The 22191-nt window shown below is 44.2% G+C and overlaps 1 protein-coding gene across 1 annotated transcript in view; it reads left to right on the forward strand.

The window, feature by feature from the left end:
* Positions 1-6539: 6539 nt before the first annotated feature.
* Positions 6540-22191, forward strand: part of P2RX7 (purinergic receptor P2X 7) — a 49846-nt gene continuing 34194 nt past the window's right edge. Inside the window, exons 1-2 of the mRNA XM_075273542.1 lie at positions 6540-6688; positions 14623-14755. Of these exons, the coding sequence (XP_075129643.1) occupies positions 6585-6688; positions 14623-14755 (237 nt within the window). The 5' untranslated portion in view covers positions 6540-6584. The remainder of the gene's footprint in view (positions 6689-14622; positions 14756-22191) is intronic.

Raw genomic sequence — 22191 nt, forward strand, 5'->3', positions numbered from 1 at the left:
AACATCAGGCGGGCCCTTAGTTCCGCGCTTTGCACAAAGGTCCACTTGACCACCGACGCGTGGACAAGTGCATGCGGACAGGGACGCTACATTTCACTGACGGCACACTGGGTGAATGTAGTTGAGGCTGGGACTGCTTCCCAAACTGGCCCGGTGTACCTCGTCTCCCCGCCTAACATTCCTGGCAGGGACACGAGAAGAACACCCCCCTCCTCCTCCTCTTCTACCGCCTCCTCCTCCGCCACCGCCTCCTCCTCCGCCACCGCCTCCTCCTCCGCTGTTAGATTGACCCCAGCTACGAGTTGGAAACGTTGCAGCACTGGCGTTGGTAGACGTCAGCAGGCTGTGCTGAAGCTGATCAGCTTGGGGGACAGACAGCACACTGCCTCCGAGGTGAGGGATGCCCTCCTCGATGAGACGGCAATATGGTTTGAGCCGCTGCACCTGGGCCCAGGCATGGTCGTTTGTGATAACGGCCGGAACCTGGTAGCAGCTCTGGAGCTTGCCGGACTCCAACATGTTCCATGCCTGGCCCACGTCTTCAACCTAGTGGTGCAACGTTTCCTAAAGAGCTACCCCAATGTTCCAGAGCTACTGGTGAAAGTGCGGCGCATGTGCGCCCACTTTCGCAAGTCGACAGTAGCCGCTGCTAGCTTAAAATCTCTCCAGCAACGCCTGCATGTGCCACAACACCGGCTTTTGTGCGACGTCCCCACACGCTGGAACTCAACGTTTCAGATGTTGAATAGAGTGGTTGAGCAGCAGAGACCTTTGATGGAATACCAGCTACAAAACCCTAGGGTGCCACAAAGTCAGCTGCCTCAGTTTCACATCCATGAGTGGCCATGGATGAGAGACCTTTGTGACATCCTACGGGTCTTTGAGGAGTCCACAAGGAGGGTGAGCTCTGAGGATGCGATGGTGAGCCTTACAATCCCGCTCTTGTGTGTTCTGAGAGAATCCCTGATTGACATCAGGGATAACTCAGATCACACAGAGGAGTTAGGGATAGCATCCGATCCGTCACAGCTGGAGAGTAGGTCCACACATCTGTCCGCTTCACTGCGTTTAATGGAGGAGGAGGAGGAGGAGGAGGAGGAAGAAGAGTTGTCCGATGATGTGATGGTGATACAGGAGGCTTCCGGGCAACTTCGAATCGTCCCATTGTTGCAGCGCGGATGGGTAGACATGGAGGATGAGGAGGAAATGGAGATTGAACTTTCCGGTGGGGCCAGAGGAGTCATGCCAACTAACACTGTGGCAGACATGGCTGAGTTCATGTTGGGGTGCTTTACAACCGACAAGCGTATTGTCAAAATCATGGAGGACAACCAGTACTGGATCTTTGCTATCCTTGACCCCCGGTATAAAAACAACATCTCGTCTTTTATTCCGGTAGAGGGGAGGGCCAATCGCATCAATGCTTGCCACAGGCAATTGGTGCAGAATATGATGGAGATGTTTCCAGCATGTGACGTTGGCGGCAGGGAGGGCAGTTCCTCCAGTAGGCAACCAAGTTCTCACCGGTCCACACAAACGAGGGGCACACTGTCTAAGGTCTGGGACACCTTGATGGCACCCCCTCGCCAAAGTGCCGCCACGGAGGGTCCTAGTGTCACCAGGCGTGAGAAGTATAGGCGCATGTTGCGGGAATACCTTTCCGACCACAGCCCTGTCCTCTCCGACCCCTCTGCGCCCTACACGTATTGGGTGTCGAAGTTGGACCTGTGGCTTGAACTTGCCCTATATGCCTTGGAGGTGCTGTCCTGTCCTGCCGCCAGCGTCCTATCTGAGAGGGTGTTCAGTGCAGCCGGTGGCATCATCACTGACAAGCGCACCCGTCTGTCAGCTGAGAGTGCCGACCGGCTCACTTTGATAAAAATGAACCACCACTGGGTAGAGCCGTCATTTTTGTGCCCACCTGTGTAAAGCACCCCAACATGAAACTCCATGTCTGTACTCAACCTCTCCAATTCCTCCGCATCCTCATACTCATCCACCATAAGCGTTGCACAATTCTGCTAATACTAGGCTCCCTCCACCCTGATTTCCCCCAACTCTGCTGGTTAGAGGCTCCCTCCACCATGAATTTGCCCAAACTGGGCTGTTTAGAGGCTCCCTCCACCATGAATTGGTCCAAACTGGGGTGGTTAGAGGCTCCCTCCACCATGAATTGGTCCAAACTGGGGTGGTTAGAGGCTCCCTCCACCATTAATTGGTCCAAACTGGGCTGGTTAGAGGCTCCCTCCACAATTAATTGGTCCAAACTGGGCTAATTAGAGGCTCCCTCCACCATGAATTGGTCCAAACTGGGTTTTTTAGAGGCTCCCTCCACCATTAATTGGTCCAAACTGGGCTGGTTAGAGGCTCCCTCCACAATTAATTGGTCCAAACTGGGCTAATTAGAGGCTCCCTCCACCATGAATTGGTCCAAACTGGGTTTTTTAGAGGCTCCCTCCACCATTAATTGGTCCAAACTGGGCTGGTTAGAGGCTCCCTCCACAATTAATTGGTCCAAACTGGGCTAATTAGAGGCTCCCTCCACCATGAATTGGTCCAAACTGGGTTTTTTAGAGGCTCCCTCCACCATGAATTTGCCCAAACTGGGCTGTTTAGAGGCTCCCTCCACCATGAATTGGTCCAAACTGGGCTGGTTAGAGGCTCCCTCCACCATGAATTTCCCAAAACTTGGCTGTTTAGAGGCTCCCTCCACCATTAATTGGTCCAAACTGGGCTGGTTAGAGGCTCCCTCCACCATTAATTGGTCCAAACTGGGCTGGTTAGAGGCTCCCTCCACCATTAATTGGTCCAAACTGGGCTGGTTAGAGGCTCCCTCCACCATGAATTTCCCAAAACTTGGCTGTTTAGAGGCTCCCTCCACCATTAATTGGTCCAAACTGGGCTGGTTAGAGGCTCCCTCCACCATGAATTTGCCCAAACTGGGCTGTTTAGAGGCTCCCTCCACCATGAATTTGCCCAAACTGGGCTGTTTAGAGGCTCCCTCCACCATGAATTGGTCCAAACTGGGCTGGTTAGAGGCTCCCTCCACCATGAATTTCCCAAAACTTGGCTGTTTAGAGGCTCCCTCCACCATTAATTGGTCCAAACTGGGCTGGTTAGAGGCTCCCTCCACCATGAATTTGCCCAAACTGGGGTGGTTAGAGGCTCCCTCCACCATTAATTGGTCCAAACTGGGCTGGTTAGAGGCTCCCTCCACAATTAATTGGTCCAAACTGGGCTAATTAGAGGCTCCCTCCACCATGAATTGGTCCAAACTGGGTTTTTTAGAGGCTCCCTCCACCATGAATTTCCCAAAACTTGGCTGTTTAGAGGCTCCCTCCACCATGAATTGGTCCAAACTGGGCTGGTTAGAGGCTCCCTCCACCATGAATTTCCCAAAACTTGGCTGTTTAGAGGCTCCCTCCACCATTAATTGGTCCAAACTGGGCTGGTTAGAGGCTCCCTCCACCATGAATTTGCCCAAACTGGGCTGTTTAGAGGCTCCCTCCACCATGAATTGGTCCAAACTGGGCTGGTTAGAGGCTCCCTCCACCATGAATTTCCCAAAACTTGGCTGTTTAGAGGCTCCCTCCACCATTAATTGGTCCAAACTGGGCTGGTTAGAGGCTCCCTCCACCATGAATTGGTCCAAACTGGGGTGGTTAGAGGCTCCCTCCACCATTAATTGGTCCAAACTGGGCTGGTTAGAGGCTCCCTCCACCATTAATTGGTCCAAACTGGGCTGGTTAGAGGCTCCCTCCACCATTAATTGGTCCAAACTGGGCTGGTTAGAGGCTCCCTCCACCATGAATTTCCCAAAACTTGGCTGTTTAGAGGCTCCCTCCACCATTAATTGGTCCAAACTGGGCTGGTTAGAGGCTCCCTCCACCATGAATTTGCCCAAACTGGGCTGTTTAGAGGCTCCCTCCACCATGAATTTGCCCAAACTGGGCTGTTTAGAGGCTCCCTCCACCATGAATTGGTCCAAACTGGGCTGGTTAGAGGCTCCCTCCACCATGAATTTCCCAAAACTTGGCTGTTTAGAGGCTCCCTCCACCATTAATTGGTCCAAACTGGGCTGGTTAGAGGCTCCCTCCACCATGAATTTGCCCAAACTGGGGTGGTTAGAGGCTCCCTCCACCATTAATTGGTCCAAACTGGGCTGGTTAGAGGCTCCCTCCACAATTAATTGGTCCAAACTGGGCTAATTAGAGGCTCCCTCCACCATGAATTGGTCCAAACTGGGTTTTTTAGAGGCTCCCTCCACCATGAATTTCCCAAAACTTGGCTGTTTAGAGGCTCCCTCCACCATGAATTGGTCCAAACTGGGCTGGTTAGAGGCTCCCTCCACCATGAATTTCCCAAAACTTGGCTGTTTAGAGGCTCCCTCCACCATTAATTGGTCCAAACTGGGCTGGTTAGAGGCTCCCTCCACCATGAATTTGCCCAAACTGGGCTGTTTAGAGGCTCCCTCCACCATGAATTGGTCCAAACTGGGCTGGTTAGAGGCTCCCTCCACCATGAATTTCCCAAAACTTGGCTGTTTAGAGGCTCCCTCCACCATGAATTGGTCCAAACTGGGCTGGTTAGAGGCTCCCTCCACCATGAATTGGTCCAAACTGGGGTGGTTAGAGGCTCCCTCCACCATTAATTGGTCCAAACTGGGCTGGTTAGAGGCTCCCTCCACCATTAATTGGTCCAAACTGGGCTGGTTAGAGGCTCCCTCCACCATGAATTTGCCCAAACTGGGGTGGTTAGAGGCTCCCTCCACCATTAATTGGTCCAAACTGGGCTGGTTAGAGGCTCCCTCCACAATTAATTGGTCCAAACTGGGCTAATTAGAGGCTCCCTCCACCATGAATTGGTCCAAACTGGGTTTTTTAGAGGCTCCCTCCACCATGAATTTGCCCAAACTGGGCTGTTTAGAGGCTCCCTCCACCATGAATTGGTCCAAACTGGGCTGGTTAGAGGCTCCCTCCACCATGAATTTCCCAAAACTTGGCTGTTTAGAGGCTCCCTCCACCATTAATTGGTCCAAACTGGGCTGGTTAGAGGCTCCCTCCACCATTAATTGGTCCAAACTGGGCTGGTTAGAGGCTCCCTCCACCATTAATTGGTCCAAACTGGGCTGGTTAGAGGCTCCCTCCACCATTAATTGGTCCAAACTGGGCTGTTTAGAGGCTCCCTCCACCATTAATTGGTCCAAACTGGGCTGGTTAGAGGCTCCCTCCACCATGAATTTGCCCAAACTGGGCTGTTTAGAGGCTCCCTCCACCATGAATTGGTCCAAACTGGGCTGGTTAGAGGCTCCCTCCACCATGAATTTCCCAAAACTTGGCTGTTTAGAGGCTCCCTCCACCATTAATTGGTCCAAACTGGGCTGGTTAGAGGCTCCCTCCACCATGAATTGGTCCAAACTGGGGTTTTTAGAGGCTCCCTCCACCATGAATTGGTCCAAACTGGGGTTTTTAGAGTCTCCCTCCACCATGAATTGGTCCAAACTGGGGTTTTTAGAGTCTCCCTCCACCATGAATTGGTCCAAACTGGGGTTTTTAGAGGCTCCCTCCACCATGAATTTGCCCAAACTCTGCTGGTTAGAGGCTCAATCCACCCTGATTTTCAAAACAAATGTTGGTGCCAACCTCAACTTACTACAAGGGCCAAATTCACTGCTGGTGACAAGCTCTCCTCACTGCAAGTGCCAAATACACATGTTTCAAGGTGTTTTCCTACTGTCAGAGAGGTGGTATTGAGTGTGTAAAGTGTGTAGTTGTTAGGCTGTGATGTTGGGGTAATAGAGGGTCTTTGGTGTGTTAGATGCCCCCAGACATGCTTCCCCTGCTGTCCCAGTGTCATTCCAGAGGTGTTGGCATCATTTCCTGGGGTGTCATAGTGGACTTGGTGACCCTCCAGACACGGATTTGGGTTTCCCCCTTAACGAGTATCTGTTCCCCATAGACTATAATGGGGTTCGAAACCCGTTCGAACACACGAACATTGAGCGGCTGTTCGAATCGAATTTCGAACCTCGAACATTTTAGTGTTCGCTCATCTCTAATAGCTACTCCTACAGTGCACTTCACTCAGCAGAGATAGATACCAGTGTACTTCACTTCACTCAGCAGTGATAGATACTCCTACAGTGCACTTCACTTCAGTCAGCAGACATAGATACCAGTGCACTTCACTTCAGTCAGCAGTGATAGCTACTCCTACAGTGCACTTCACTTCAGTCAGCAGACATAGATACCAGTGTACTTCACTTCAGTCAGCAGACATAGATACCAGTGTACTTCACTTCAGTCAGCAGGGATAGACACTGAGCAGGGATAGATACCAGTGCAGTGGACTTCTCTGCACTCATGCTGAGCAGCTATAGACAGACACCAGTGCACTTCACTTCAGTCAGCAGGGAGGGGTGCTAGTGCGGTGCTCTGCACTCAGCAGTCAGCAGCGGGAGCAGCCAGTTTGGGGAGTGTTTCAGGCTCTTCGGTCGTCCCGTGGAAGTTGCTTTCTTTCAAGCTGCTCTACATCACACTTGTCCAGAGCGGCACATCTTGGAGCAGCAGCCCCGGCCAGAAACCATGTCCTGTTGCGAGTACAGCACTGACAAGGAGCTCCGGATAAGGAGTGTACCACTGGGCACGCTGAAGTGGGTGATCTCTGCAGGAGTGTTCTTCTACATGTGGTGAGTACACATAAGCGTATACCATCTGCTACACATGGGGAAAATGACTTCAACTCCTTGCTGTGCGTGTCTACAGGTAGAAAGTCTATACCCTACCTAGGAACAGTGCAGCACAGTCAGCATACAATGTGGAGCCAGTCCATGCAGTACAGCAGGCAGCTATAGTCTTCTATAGTACAAGCAGCACAACAAGTCTGAGGCGTGCTCTCCTCAAGTCGCTTCCAGCTGTTCCTCTTGTGTCTACATAACAGGACAATTTGTGCCAACCTGTCCTGTGATATGTGGCACTATGGGGGCATTAGTCACTGCATGCATGGCAAGATATGCCAATAAAGTAATGATCTTAATGTCTGTGGAAGCAAAACCATCAAATATCATCACTTGTAAATGAAATATTTATTGTATCAGCCATCTTCTTATTCTGTTAGGCAAAGACAAGTCCTGAACAGTAATGCGGCATTCACGCTTGCGCCTTGACCTGTTCGCCGTGATTCCGCCTAAATCCCCTGAAAACCTGCATAGGGACGGCTTGCCGGTGGTCAGTTTAAAAACCCATTCATTTCAGTGGGTGTTTAAAGCAAACCGCTGGTGTCCATATGCAGCTTCTCCGCCGTGAAACCGTTTTGTTTTGGTTTTTTGCACAGACACAAAGTCGGGCATGCGGGAATTTGTGTCCGAGCAAAGAAACGGTTTCACCGCAAAGAGGCTGCATACGGACACCGGCGGTTTGCTTTAAAAACCCATTGAAAGGAATGGGCTTTTAAACTGACCGCCGGCAAGCCGTCCTTATGCAGTCTTTCCGGAATTTAAGATAAGACAAGATAAGATAATCCTTTAATAATAATAATCCATTTAGGTGGAATCATGGCGGACAGGTCAATGCGATGTGCATGAACATCACATAAGGCTTACAATTGCACCAGGATTTCCGTCAATCGGTCCCCCGATGGCTAAAAGAGCAGTTACCCATGGATCCCCTAGACCAGGGGTAGGGAACCTTGGCTCTCCAGCTGCTGTGAAACTATAACTCCCAACATGCTCCATTCACTTCCATCGGAGTTCCAAGAACAGCAGAGCAAGCATGCATGCTGGGAGTTGTAGTTTTGCAACAGCTGGAAAGCCAAGGTTCCCTACCTCCGCTCTAGACTATAATGGTGTCCAGTGAGTTTCTTATGTTTTTATACTGAAACCAGCAGAGAGAAAAGTCCTCCATGCAGGACTTTTCTTGCCAAATATTTTCTAACACAGATGTGAACCTAGCCTATGTTACACAGTGAATATTGTGACTTCTTTATAAAAACACCATAAACTTATAGAATGCCGCAAATATACTCATACTCATGCTATGCTCCTTGCTTAAGATGCTAAAGTGAGACCCATTGCAGCAATTGTGTTATGGTCAATAAGCTTTAACCCCTAGCACCCGCAGATATTTTTCATTTTTGCATTTTTGATTTTTGCTCTCCATCTTCCAAAAGCCATAACTGTTTTGCTTTTCCATTTCCAGAGCTATATAAAGACGTATTTTTGCTATACATTGTATTGTATATTGTATTTCATAATAGTATCATTTAATAGTCCAAAAATTTACTTTGAGTGCTGGAAAAAAATTCTGAATGGGGAGGAATCAGAAAAAAAAACTATATTTGCACCATTTTCTTATTGGCTTTACTACATTTATTTGTTTTTTTTCAGTTACTATATTATGATACTATGATGGATGACAGCAACATACATTAATAATGGTAGTGTAAAAGTAACTTAAAGGGTTTGTAAGTAAAATAAAAATTTATATTTACCCCAGGCACATTTTCAGATTTTCCGGTTACGTTCCATTTCCGGAAACGGAACGTCACCAATATAAACCTCCACTCCGTCATACTTACCAGTCTTCTTGTTTGAATCTTCTGGGCACGGAACATAACTCCTGCTGGGGACCTGGCTCCTCTTCTTGATGTCTGACGGCCTCCCACAGCACTCTGGCTTTATTGCACAGACACCGGTAGACATCAAGAGGAGGAGGATCCGGATCCGCAGAAGGAAGGAATCTTCTGTGGCCAGAAGATCCAGACAAGAAGACATGTTGGTGTTTTAAGAAGACATGTAAGTATGATGGGGTGGGCTGAGTTGGTTAATTGGGAAGCGCTAGTAGTGGGCAGGCTATCCAGGGAAACAGGGAGGGGGCGTGAGAGAGGGAGGTGGAGAGAGTGAGAGGAGGAGATATTCTGAGTCAGCTCCTAGTGAAGTTTGTTGCATCATGATAGTTGTAGGATAAAGGAATAGGAAGCTACACCATGTAAACAAATGCAGAAGATGCCAGGAGCTCCCAGAGAAACCCAGAAATCACTCAAAACACTGCTAAAGGTATTTGAGTGCGCTTATTAACCTATTAATAGCACTAACTGATGGGGAGGGGTGGTAGCCGGAAAACCCCTTTAACTCTCCACACAACAATCTTTAAATCTAAGTTAGGGAGGCATCTAGACCCTAACTGGATATTGTTTCTATTTCTCATGTATATTGTCTCTAATTATCTTGGAGAATGTCTTTAATTAGTGTGAATAATTAGTGTCTAATTAGTGTGTCCCTGTTTGGCATGAATGGTGTTTATGAATAATGTTCATTGTGTCCAGAATTATCATGACTAGTGTTCTTAAAGAGGACCTTTCACCATATCCGGGCACAGGCAGTTCTATATACTGCCAGAAAGCTGACAGTGCACTGAATTCAGCGCACTGTCGGCTTTCCCGATCTGTGCCCGGTGTGAAGAGCTTACGGTCCGGTACCGTAGCTCTTCTATGGTCAGAAGGGCGTTTCTGACCATTAGCCAGAGACGTCCTTCTGCCTCGCGGCGCCAATTTCGCTGTGCTGTGGAGCGGGGAGGAACTCCCCCCTCCCTCTGCTCACACAGCTCGTCCATAGACGAGTATTATCAGGAGCGGGAGGGGGGCGTTCCTCCCCGCTCCACAGCACAGCGCGATTGGCGCCGCGAGGCAGAAGGACGTCTCTGGCTAATGGTCAGAAACGCCCTTCTGACTGTAAAGCGCTACGGTACCGGGACCGATAGCGCTTTACACCGGGCACAGATCGGGAAAGCCGACAGTGCGCTGAATTCAGCGCACTGTCAGCTTTCTGGCAGTATATAACACTGCCTGTGCCCAGATATGGTGAAAGGTCCTCTTTAATTATCAAGCATATTATCCCTATTTGATATGGATATTGTCCCTGAATAATGTTCATAGTGTCACTAATTGCCATAGATAGTGCCCCTATTATCGTGAATATTGTGCTTATTTGGTGCTTAGTTGGTGTTCCTGAATAATGTTCATAGTGAAATTTATTATCCTCGATAGACTGATTAGGATGGATTTTTCCCTTCATTATACACAATGAAGTGCTGTATTCATTTGTATCATGGCTGTGACCAGTATTGGCTGCTGTGCTCTTGTACCAGTAGCGGGCTAGAGTCACCATTCTTTCCATTACTCCTGTTGCACACTATGTTTACACATTATTTTTGGCTATTAATGTTTCCTTGTACCTTTTGCTTCAAAAAGTGATGGGAAACCAGTGTCTAAACCTCCTATTGTATTGCTGTTGAAACCAAAAGAGAGATAAAATGGCACCATGGCAGAAGCAGATGGAACCCCTTTATAAGTCAATGGGGTCCTTCAGATGTTTGTTGATATCAAGATAACAGAAATCCAAAAAGCCAGTAGAAACATTCAGAACACAGCTCCAAAAATATGACCTCTCTGTCAGCTCTCCAGCCAAACTCTGCCCAGAGTCTGCTGCTGGAGCTGGCTTCTTAAGCCTCCCTTGATGAGCAGACTCTCTGCAGCTGAGTCGCTGCCGGAAAATCTCCAGATTTCAATAGATTTAGGGTGCATGCACACTACGTAACGCCGGGCGTGTATGAGAGCCGTACACGCCGGCATTACGGCAGACTGCCGAACACTTCCCATTCACTTCAATGGGAGCGCTCGTAAACGCCGCTGTTACAAGCGCTCCCATTGAAGTGAATGGGAAGTGTTCGGCAGTCTGCCGTAATGCCGGCGTGTACGGCTCTCATACACGCCCGGCGTTACGTAGTGTGCATGCACTCTTAGACTGTTTTTTTGGTTATTTTAATTTACATGCACACTCATTAGGTTGGATTTGTTATGGCCTGAGCTTTGGCTTAGAGAGAGAGATTTCCATTGTAGCTTAAGTTAATTTAAGTGTTTTACCAAACACATGCATTATCCATTTTGTTGCCTTTGCAAGATACATCTAAATATTCCTCCTAAGTTTTTACAGCTGGCTGTTTAGGTTATAGACCATCTCTTTGGTCAGACTGATGACTCAGTCCCTGCTGCCACACATCTATATTCTCTTCTCTCTCTCTGCATATTGCTTTCAGTTGCTGAGCCTTGATAAGTGCTAGAAAAGTTTCTTGATTAGTGCCTCTGTTATAACTGTGACGTTTAAAACAAATAGGAGCCAGCTGCTGGACTGAGCTAAATACAAGGAAGTCTGGTCTTTTCTCCAGAGATAAGTTCCTCACTGTGCCCAGGGTTCTAGCCGGCGCCCCACTGCTGCTGCCACGCAGAAATTGTAATAATTGAATTGGAAAAACAATACCAAGAAGCGGAGAGAGGAGGAGAAAGGAGAGTAGGTAAAATAATGAGATGGGAAAACTCCTTTAGGTTAAGGCCACACGGGACATCCCACAGGAAAAAAGCATTGTGGGAAAAACCATAGTGGCAATGCAAATCGCAGCATTTCTGTCCAGTGGGGTCCTGGCCTTAGACTAAGGCCCCATGTAGCGAGCTTTAGCCAAAAATGTTGTAGAAAAGATCACGGCAGAATCACGTTGCGTTTTTTTTTCCACAGCATTTTCACAGAAAGTCTGCAGAGTTTTCCTATGGGGTCTTTCTGTCCCTATTATACCTATATGGAAAATGGCAGTGTGTCTATAGGTATAATTGACTTTCTGCAATTTTCAAAAACATGGGCATTTTTGAAAACACAGCTTTTCTGCAATTTGTGGATGGGATTAGCCAGAATCCCATCTACTTTACAGGTAATGTAAAACACTGTGGCGTTTCCGACACAACCAAAAGGTTGTGTTTAGGCAACGTAGGGCTCCGGTGCTAATTACTTTTGTGCTATGATGTGAGATACAACAGAATTATTAAGAGGCTCCAGTCTCAGGCACATAATGGGAGGTCCTGTGGGCCAGAAATTACATCTCTGTCACTCAGGGACTGGTGCAGACTTCTGTTATAATTCATGACAGTTCTCTTGTATGAGTATGGTAAATGTGATAAGTCAAGGTGACCCCATTCTGGCCCACTCAGATTTCTAACCTGCTTTGCCCACTTTTTGAAAAGTAGTGAGAAGGGGCAAATCATTGGGAAAAGTTGCAATTTTTGCACAGAAGAAAAGCCATGTGCAACAGAACATATTAACCCCAATGTACCTAGAGTATGTATTCAGTACTAAGTAAATATTAACTTTGAGTCTTTGTTTGTTTTTGGGACACAACACAGACATTGCAGCTGTGGTATACGCTCTCAGTACATGTGTTGAGGGTTTGGCTTCTTCAGCTTCTTGTTTTTATTTCTGTAAATCTAATCAGAGAATCTGGGCGGTGGAGTTGTAAGCCAGACTTCCTTCTCTATTATTACACCTTCTTTGTCAGACTTTCTTATATAAATGAGCCATGTATAATATTTAGCAGCAAATTTACTGTAATGTTATTTTTATACTATTAATGTTGAATATTATTATTGACACATTATGTTATGCTAAAATTATATGAGCATTACAAAATGGTACATTTTTAAATTTTTATTTTTAAGCCGGTTTGGAGTCACTACCTGTCTGCCAACTACAACTCCATCCACAACTACCTCTGACTCCACAGCTCTAAAAATCTGAGGTTGCTTTATAATATTCTGCAGCTACCTCAGATTCAGAGCTGTAGAATCGGAGTCATTGAGTAGGAATTAGAATAGAGTAGCAAAGAGAATAACAAATACAGGAGGTCTAGTAGAAGAATAGATATCTAATGTGCAGCAAAAGGAAGAGTTATACCTCTTGAAAATGTATTGATAAATTGAAAAATTGGATAAAGTGTATCCATGTTCAGCCTTGCATTGTCAGCCTTGAATGGAAATTTCAAAAACGATGCTCTAGAGTTTTGTAGGAAAGGCAAGTGGAAGGGGCGTAACTTGAGGGGGTGTAGAGGATGCAGCCGCACCTAGGCCCTGGAAACTTAGGGCACACCTAAAGTGTCTGATCTCTCTGAGGATACCAGCACAATAAACAATATATTAGCCTGGGAGCTTTATGTTATGCCTATGATAAGTGGTATAATAAAGACTGGTTCTATTTATCAGTGTTTGGTGGATAGGAATTGTAGATTTTTTTTAAATACCCAATTCCAACACCGTTCTTAAATCCAATCCTATCCTACTAATATTATAAATGTGAAAGTTTGTGGGTTTGGATGTTTGTGGGTTTGGATGTTTTTTCCTCAATCACGCAAAAACGGCTGTACGGATTTGCATGAAATTAGCCACATACATAGATAGGAGCCTCGATTAAAACATAGGCTACTTTTTATCCTGGTAAATGACATCACTATACGACCGCAGTGAAGGAATGTAGGTTCACACAACACTAAAGGACCTGTGATGACATCATCACAGGTCATTGAGCCATTCTAGGATAGGATCATGCTAGGCAGTGGGCGGGGCTACACACTATTTTGTGGGCGGAGCTATATAGGATGAAACTGGACCGTGTGAAAGCGGATGAAAATGGAGTCTCAGGGAAGATCAAGAGATTACAGAACATGCAGGATGTGTGTGGGCAAGAGGAGTATATCGGGTGTAGAGTTTCAGTGAGTACGACAGGGAATGTGTTTTTCTGCCTCTGATGGGGGAGGGGGGATAACTTTGGCACAGTTCAGCAACATCCGTTCAGCCCTTTGTAACAAAGAAGCTGCTCAGACAGTCACATAACAAAACCCCTGTAATCACAATTGCCCGATGTAGCAGAGCTTACGTAGCTCTGTAGCACACCTCTGTAGGCTCTCCATATGCAAACATGTACATACAGCTGGATATCCTACGCACATGCAGTGATGTAGCAGAGCCAAGACGCGGGAAAAGGCTGATCGAACTTTGGCACATTTCAGCAACATCCATTCAGCCCTTTGTAACACAGAAGCTGCTCACACACTGACATAAGAACACCCCTATAATCCAAATGGCCAGATGTAGCAGAGCTTAAGCAGCGCTGTAGCACAGCTCAGTATGCGCTCCATATGCAGAGATGTACATACGACTGAGTATGCTGCGATGTAGCAGAGCCGAGACGCGGGAGCAGGTGGATCATCCACAACAGCAATTGGCTAAATATAAGTGGCTCAGCGCCAACACCAACTTGAAGACGAAGTGGCGGGCATATGCTAGTAAGTACTATTTTTGTTACATTTTCACAATAAAACATATAATCCATGAGTATATAAGCAGCAAGTGCACGGGGTAACGTGACAAAATCCAAAATAATAATGAATAGCTGAGGATACCATCAATGTCATTAGAAATCTTTTGTATATAATTATAGACTACAAGCAACTAAGACATCACTGTATTACTTGTAAGTCTACACTAGTAACCTGTTGCAGAACAGAGAAAGGTTTCTTGTAAAATTAAGGCAGCAGCTAGATTAGGCCGTATTCACATCAGTCTAATCATTTCCATTGATCTGCTCTGTTATAAAAACAATGCAGTGAGTTTTCGCCAGGGAGGCCAGCATTTTACCAGACAAAAAAAGTTGCAACTGTACATTCAACTGTACCACATTGCACTAGTTTTGATAAATCTCTGAACTGTGTCTTGTTAAAACTTTCCTCAATAGGTTTCTCTTTTTATTCCTAGTGTTATATTGATTTCTGAAAAACGTTATCAGAAAAAGGAAACTGTCATCAGTTCAGTGCACACAAAGTTGAAAGGAGTTGTGGAAGCAGATTCTAGGATCTGGGACCCTGCTGAATACACAGTGCCATCTCCAGTAAGTCTATATTTATTCATTCCAATTTACAGGTTGGCAGTAGGAACCTTAGGATTGAGCGCAGTGAAGTACAGCCTCCCACCCTTCCCCAGCTCATACTCACAAATATCTGTAAAGCTGAAATTCAGGGTATTTGCTTTAAAAAGGACCTTTCACCACCTCCAGCTACTCTAGTTTTCAGCAACTGTTAATAGGAGCTTCTCCACTGATTCTAGCGCAGTTGAAATTTTTTCTCTAACCCGCCATTCTCTTGTAATCAGTTTTGGTGTCAGATCAGATGCTAGGGAAAATGAAGACTGAGCATACTGAAATCTAACATGTTTTACCCTAAGGTGTCTTTAGGCTTCTTTCTCTCCTTATTGACATAAACGTGCTTGCTTGGCTGAGCTGTACATGCATGTTTAGGGTCCACGGAGGAAAATGGCGCTTTATTTGGCACTGAATTTTCCACGCTGAAAAAAGCGCCTCCCATTGATTTCAGTGGGTTCTGCTAGCTTTTTTTTTCCACTAGCGGAATTTTCCATGCTGAATTTTCCATGCTTAAAAAAAAAAGCCTCCCATTGATTTCAATGGGTTCCACTAGCAGAAAAAGCTAGCGGCACCCATTGAAGTCAATGGTAGGCTTTTTTTTTGAGCGTGGAAAATTCAGCGGCAAATAAAGTGCCATTTTCCTCCGTGTGAATGGACACTTATTGGGAGGTAGATGAAGACAGAAGTTAGCCCCAAGAGCTTGCTGAGCTGATAGTTACCTTATGGGTACTGCTTAATCTTTTTTTTTTTTTTAGCAATTTGTAGCAATTTACTATATACAGCTTTTTGTCATGTTCCACACCTTGACCACTTGCTCTCTCTACCACTTCCTCTCTCCAATTGTTCTTGTTATACATAGTACTATCTACTTTTCTATTTCTTAGTAAAGTCACTTTCTATATACTGTATATAATTTTTCCATTAACAACATCCACGTTTTTTAGTTATTTTACTCTTGGGAGTGCTTGAAACAAAGGGGTTGGAGAATTTATTTTATTTATTTAATCTAAATGTTTTTTCTATCTTATACAGAGATGCCATATTGTTAAGATTTACTTTCACTTTATGATTGATAAGAGTTCAACTTTTGGCACCCCAACCGATCCTAAGAATAAAGGGACCCCAGCGCTTAAGTGCTACATCCCTTTCTAAGTTTTTCCCTCTTCAGTATTTGAAGTATGAGTTGTACAGTTTCCTGGTACACTGACTGCTAAACCAACAGTGTGACCCTTTCCTCCTTCAGAAAAATATAGCAGGCACTACCACATTGTGTATAAAGTCAATATATGGTGATAGGAATATTCAGGAGAGGTTCCAGGGGCTCGCTGGAAGCAGTATAAGCCAAAGTATAAATGCAGAGAGTGGAGGAGCGGCACACAATACAATACTTCTAGAATACAATACAAAAACTCCTTTTATTGAATATTGTACAGATAGGTATCAGCTGTGGACATACAGACTGTTTGTTGACAGCTGATACCTGTCTGCACCGTGTTCAATAAAAGGAGTTTTTGTACCTGGATTGTGGCCGCGCTTCCACTGTCTTCATTTGTACTACAGATAGAATCCCCTCCATCTTTATCCGTTCCCATTGACTAATGTCAACAAGATGACAGAAACTTTCTAACATCTTTGTTTACTTTTGTAACAGAAGAAAAAGTCCTGCCTGCAAGACTATTTCTTCTTTCAGAAAAGAGAAAAACATGACAGAAAAAAGCTTACGACATGTTTTTTAACATGCACACAGACACCAGATAGAAAGGGCTGCATCTGTATATCACATTAACATGGTCAGAATTTCATCCAATAGAGACAATCAGAATGAATGACAGCAAACAGAGATATTGACAGCTGTGAGGATTTGATACAGAAAGTATTGTATAAACTTTTTATTATACAAACAATAACATTTATCTCTCAATATTGGTGTGAAAGTGGTCAACCACTTTAATGTCCACTGTGCACTCATGATGGATAAGAGCAACGGACATTAATTCATAGTAGAGTGAACCTACCCTAGCAGAAGCCTGTAGACGTCAGAGTGTCTCCACATTGCCCTTCTTTATCACACCCGACTTTGTGGAAATTTCTGCAATTGCCAGGATGGAAAGGTACTCTTTAGAGTTTTCAGCAGAAACTACTTTAAAGGGGCTCTATCAGCAAAATCATGCTGATAGAGCCCCACATATGTGTGAATAGCCTTTAAAAATGGCAAATAATGGCAAATGGCAAATTTGCCCATTGAAAAAAATGGCCTGAGCGCATGCGCAGTAGCATGCGGCTGCTACTACGGCTATTGCGCAGGCGCCCAGGCCATTATTTTTTATATCAGTGTACGCTCGCGAGCGCCGGAGGAGGACGGGACCGGAGGACGTCGGAGGAAGAAGAGGCAGGGATGAAGATGAAGACACACCCTGAATGCCCGCCCAGTGTGCACGATCCGTAAGTAGATCACATTCTTTTTTAGGTTATTATTTTAAAACGGGGGGGTAGTCTAATATAACTTTTACAGTGCCTGAATAGCCTTTTTAAAGGCTATTCACGCATATATAGACAAGCATATGTAGACAAGCCTATCACAATTCCTAATGCTAACCCTTCCGTTCTTGATGCCTTTTCAGCCTAACATAGTTGTCCAAGCTCTATCCACATGTGTCACCCCCTCCACCTCATAGATTGTAAGCTCTTTTGAGCAGGGCCCTCAGTCCCATTGTGTGAAATGACGTTCTTTGTTATGTATGTCTGTATCTGAACCCTATAAATTGTACAGTGCTGCGGAATATGTTGGCGCTATATAAATAAAATGTATTATTATTATATGTGGGGCTCTATCAGCATGATTTTGCTGATAGAGCCCCTTTAAGAACCACTGGGGTACACGTTTTAATGTAGTGAATTGGCAGCACATAGGTTTGTGCGTTTTAAAGTATAAGCTATAGAAGAGAATCGACAGAATATTTGATAATGTGATCAGAGTGCTTGGTTCCTCTAGTACATATATTTTGAAGCCATTCCAAAACCAGAATTTATGGCATTTTAACACATTTGAAGAATATTTTTGGGGAGATTCGTTATGCAAAGTGTTCCAGAATTCTGTCGTAATTTAGGTAAATCTGTTAACCTGCACCACATTTATCAAGGGTTTTAGACACTTGTGGCTTGTACAAAAATGCAGGGTGGCTTTGTGGCCATGGGTACACCATCCACCAAAGATTGATAGATACTAGGCCATGTAAGGTTATATTAGACCAGTCTTTCTCAAAGTGAGCGATAACGCCCCCTTGTGGGCGCTGGAGGCCTATAGGGGGGCAGTAAAAGGCACAGAGAAGATTGGGGGGCGTAAAAAGAGAAATTGGTTGCAGATTACCGAACGCGGTGACTTACGGCTGTTTTTAAGTAAATTCGAGCCTGATATTAAGAAACTTGTTAAAAATCATCAAATTCATCCTTCACATTAGATTAGTTTTAAAATTAAAATTGAAATGTTTGTTTTAATAACATGAATAAAAGTTTTCCTAATATCACAAAATGGTGTTTTACATTACCCTCATCAGAAAGTCTTATTTTCACATGACACACATAATTTAATTATTAACATAATGACTGCGATTGTGATTCTTAAGATGTAGTAAAGTAAAAAAAATTGTGGGGGGGGGGCTAGAAAATAATTAATTCTCGAAGTGGGCGGTAGACAAAATAAGTTTGAGAACCTCTGTATTAGACAGTCTAATAGTAAGTAAATGAAAAAAAGTTTAGATCTCACCATGTGAATATGTTCCAAATCCCCTGGGTGCACGGCCTTTTACCTCTGGACTGAACGAGGCAATCTTCGTATCTGAATATACCACCAAAAATATAGCAGGTCCGCACTCCTTGGGCTTGGTAAAAAATAACTTTTAATAAGCCATTAAAACTAACATAACATAAACCAAAACGTGAAAAGTCAGAAAAAAGAAAACATAGTGTTTAAAACCGTAATGCCCCTTAGTCATGGCATTACTAAACAGTCCTGTGTATCTTTATATATATTCTGCAGCAGCTGTTTCATCAGTGGAGAGACCCACCCATCATAGCAGTATTTCCGGTTCTTATCTTTCATTAAAGTTCTAATTGTAACATTCAATATCAATATACTCATTTCTATTACTTGTTTGTTACCATCTTCTCATATTTACAATATAACCACTGTATCTAAAGATTTTGGTTACTCCGTACCTTCCTTCACAATTCTCACGTTCCCATAGACCTTTTAACTTCAGCACACGTGATGCTTTTTATCCCATCATATTCCTCTTCCTCCATTTTGCTTTGAAACAAGAAAAAGCTGTTTGCCCTAGATTTCACAGGATAGAATTTGGGATTATTCCTTTTAACAGGAATATAATCTTCAGTTTTACATACATTGTCTTCTCCATACATTCTATTAATTCATTCTCCTGTAACCATGTGTTCTGTAACTGTACTATCTAACGGCATTGATGCCATGGTTTCAATTACTATGCTGTTATTCTCCTTAATTCTGTTTTCCCCTTCTTCTTTTTCATCATAAAAATGTTTTCTAACTGTAACTGCCCGGACAAATTTATTTACATCCATGATGGTTTGCATAAGATCGAACTTGCAATCAGGTGCAAAATTTTATCCTTTTTCCAATAATTGCATTTCCCCAACAGATAATGGTATTCCTGATAAATTCACGACCGAGGACTCTCCACAACCTATATGATTCATGTCCAATTTATTTCTCTCTTCCTGTATATCTTATCGATCTTATGCAAACCATCATGGATGTAAATAAATTTGTCCGGGCAGTTACAGTTAGAAAATGGCAAGTACTACTTACAAATTTGCGGAGCGCCCATGGGCACTCCGTTCTCGCTATCTTTGGTGAATCTGTTTCTATCCCACTGGGAAGAGAGGTATGTCCTGGTGGATAGTAATCCTTTTGTATCCTCCCTCCTCTGGTATGGGCGCTACATTGATGACCTACTCATTGTGTGTGTCGGAAATGTAGCGCCCATACCAGAGTTCATTCAATATCTCAACCAGAATGAACATGGTCTTAGATTCACGTTCACTCACAATACAATGGAGATTGATTTTTTTGGATATTACTCTCAGAGGGTCCACTGCAGAAGGGAGAGTTATTACATCTTTATTTAGGAAACCCAGTGCCGGAAATGGAATTTTGAGAGCCGATAGTTGTCACCCACTGCACACCATTAAAGGTGTACCGGTGGGTGAATTGGTCCGCACCAAAAGAGCGTTTAGCGAGGAGACAGAATATAAGAAGAAAAAAGAAGAAACTTTGAGAAGACTTAGACAACGAAAATATCCAGAATGGACAATAAAAAGGGCAGAAAAGAAAGTTGAACATAGGGAGAGAAAGGATTTGTTAACAGGTGCGAAAGATAAAAATGAAACAAAGAGAGAAGGAAGCTTGGTCTTTAGCACAGCCTGTAGTCCCCAGTTTAATAAAATCAAGAATATAGTACAGAGAAACTTGCCCATTTTGGAACTGGATCCAGTTACCAGTGAAATATTAAAGGATGGAGTACAGTTTATAACAAGGAAATGTAAAACTCTAGGACAATCCTTATCTCCGAGTTGTTATACAGAACCAGAAGCCAAATTGAGAACAATAGGAGGAAATTTCAAATGTGGATCCCCTAAATGTAGAACGTGTGCCAAATTATTAGTGACTAAAAATATAAACAGTAATGCTTCTGATTTTAAATCGGAAATCCGTGATCGGATTGACTGTAACACCATGTCAGTAGTTTACTGTATAACATGCCTAGAATGTAAGCTTGATTACGTGGGATGCACAGGCAGAAAACTAGGCACTAGAATTTTGTGAGAAAGGGGAAATGGAACAGATGTCAGGGGCCTCGAGGCATTTTGCCAGTGTACACCAGGGAAGAATTCATACCATGCGGTTTTATGGGCTGGAAATCGTAAGAGAAAACATCAGAGGAGGAAGTCATAAAGAAAAACTGTTGAAAAGGGAAGCCTTTTACATATTTAAGTTCAATTGCAGAACACTGTTAGGTCTTAATATAAGAACAGACCTCAGCTATATATATTGAATTGGTAGACTGTAGATAATTTTTTGGTCACTGTAATTGGGACAAAACTATAGACAAATTTTAAAGTGTACACTGATATTTGTTTCCATTCCCCCCTTCAGTATCTGATTGTTACAATTCCAGTGTAAGGGTGCATGCACACTACGTAACGCCGGGCGTGTATGAGAGCCGTACACGCCGGCATTACAGCAGACTGCCGAACACTTCCCATTCACTTCAATGGGAGCGCTCGTAACAGCGGCGTTTACGAGTGCTCCCATTGAAGTGAATGGGAAGTGTTCGGCAGCCCTGCTGTAACGCCGGCGTGTACGGCTCTCATACACGCCCGGCGTTACGTAGTGTGCATGCACCCTAATAGCAGTTTGGCAATATACTGTTATGACTCTATGGGTAAGCCGTGATATGTTCCCGATCAGGTTCTGTCAGTCAAAGCGAGAACGGACTGATGGAAGCGGTGATTAGCGGATTTTCACCACGTGACCGATGAATGACATGTTGGCAAGGTTCAGGAGGGTGGGTATGTGAACAAGAGAGGAATATGATGGGATAAAAAGCATCACGTGTGCTGAAGTTAAAAGGTCTATGGGAACGTGAGAATTGTGAAGGAAGGTACGGAGTAACCAAAATCTTTAGATACAGTGGTTATATTGTAAATATGAGAAGATGGTAACAAACAAGTAATAGAAATGAGTATATTGATATTGAATGTTACAATTAGAACTTTAATGAAAGATAAGAACCGGAAATACTGCTATGATGGGTGGGTCACTCCACTGATGAAACAGCTGCTGCAGAATATATATAAAGATACACAGGACTGTTTAGTAATGCCATGACTAAGGGGCATTACGGTTTTAAACACTATGTTTTCTTTTTTCTGACTTTTCACGTTTTGGTTTATGTTATGTTAGTTTTAATGGCTTATTAAAAGTTATTTTTTACCAAGCCCAAGGAGTGCGGACCTGCTATATTTTTGGTGGTATATACAGTCTAATAGTGTGACAGATTTATCAATCAGCATTAGACGCTTTGATAAACCTGGCACAGTTTAAAACTAGTTGGAGTTTGCTCCGTTTAACTTTTAGACAGTATCAGTAAATCTGCACCAGTGTATTTTCTCCATATGCAGAATCTGAATTTTACATTACTTCAAGATGCACACATTCAGTGAATATGGGCCAAGTTCCTGCATTGATAGTTCTCCAGGATCTGGAATTGTCCATGTAACACACAGTAGTTCTTTGTCTTGTCACAGTATTTAAATATTTATGACACAGTCCATTGCCAAAGCCTGTTATTTGCCTCACTATGGATATT

Source organism: Leptodactylus fuscus, chromosome 1 (assembly GCF_031893055.1).
Source record: "Leptodactylus fuscus isolate aLepFus1 chromosome 1, aLepFus1.hap2, whole genome shotgun sequence".
In the NCBI taxonomy this organism is placed as follows: domain Eukaryota; kingdom Metazoa; phylum Chordata; class Amphibia; order Anura; family Leptodactylidae; genus Leptodactylus; species Leptodactylus fuscus.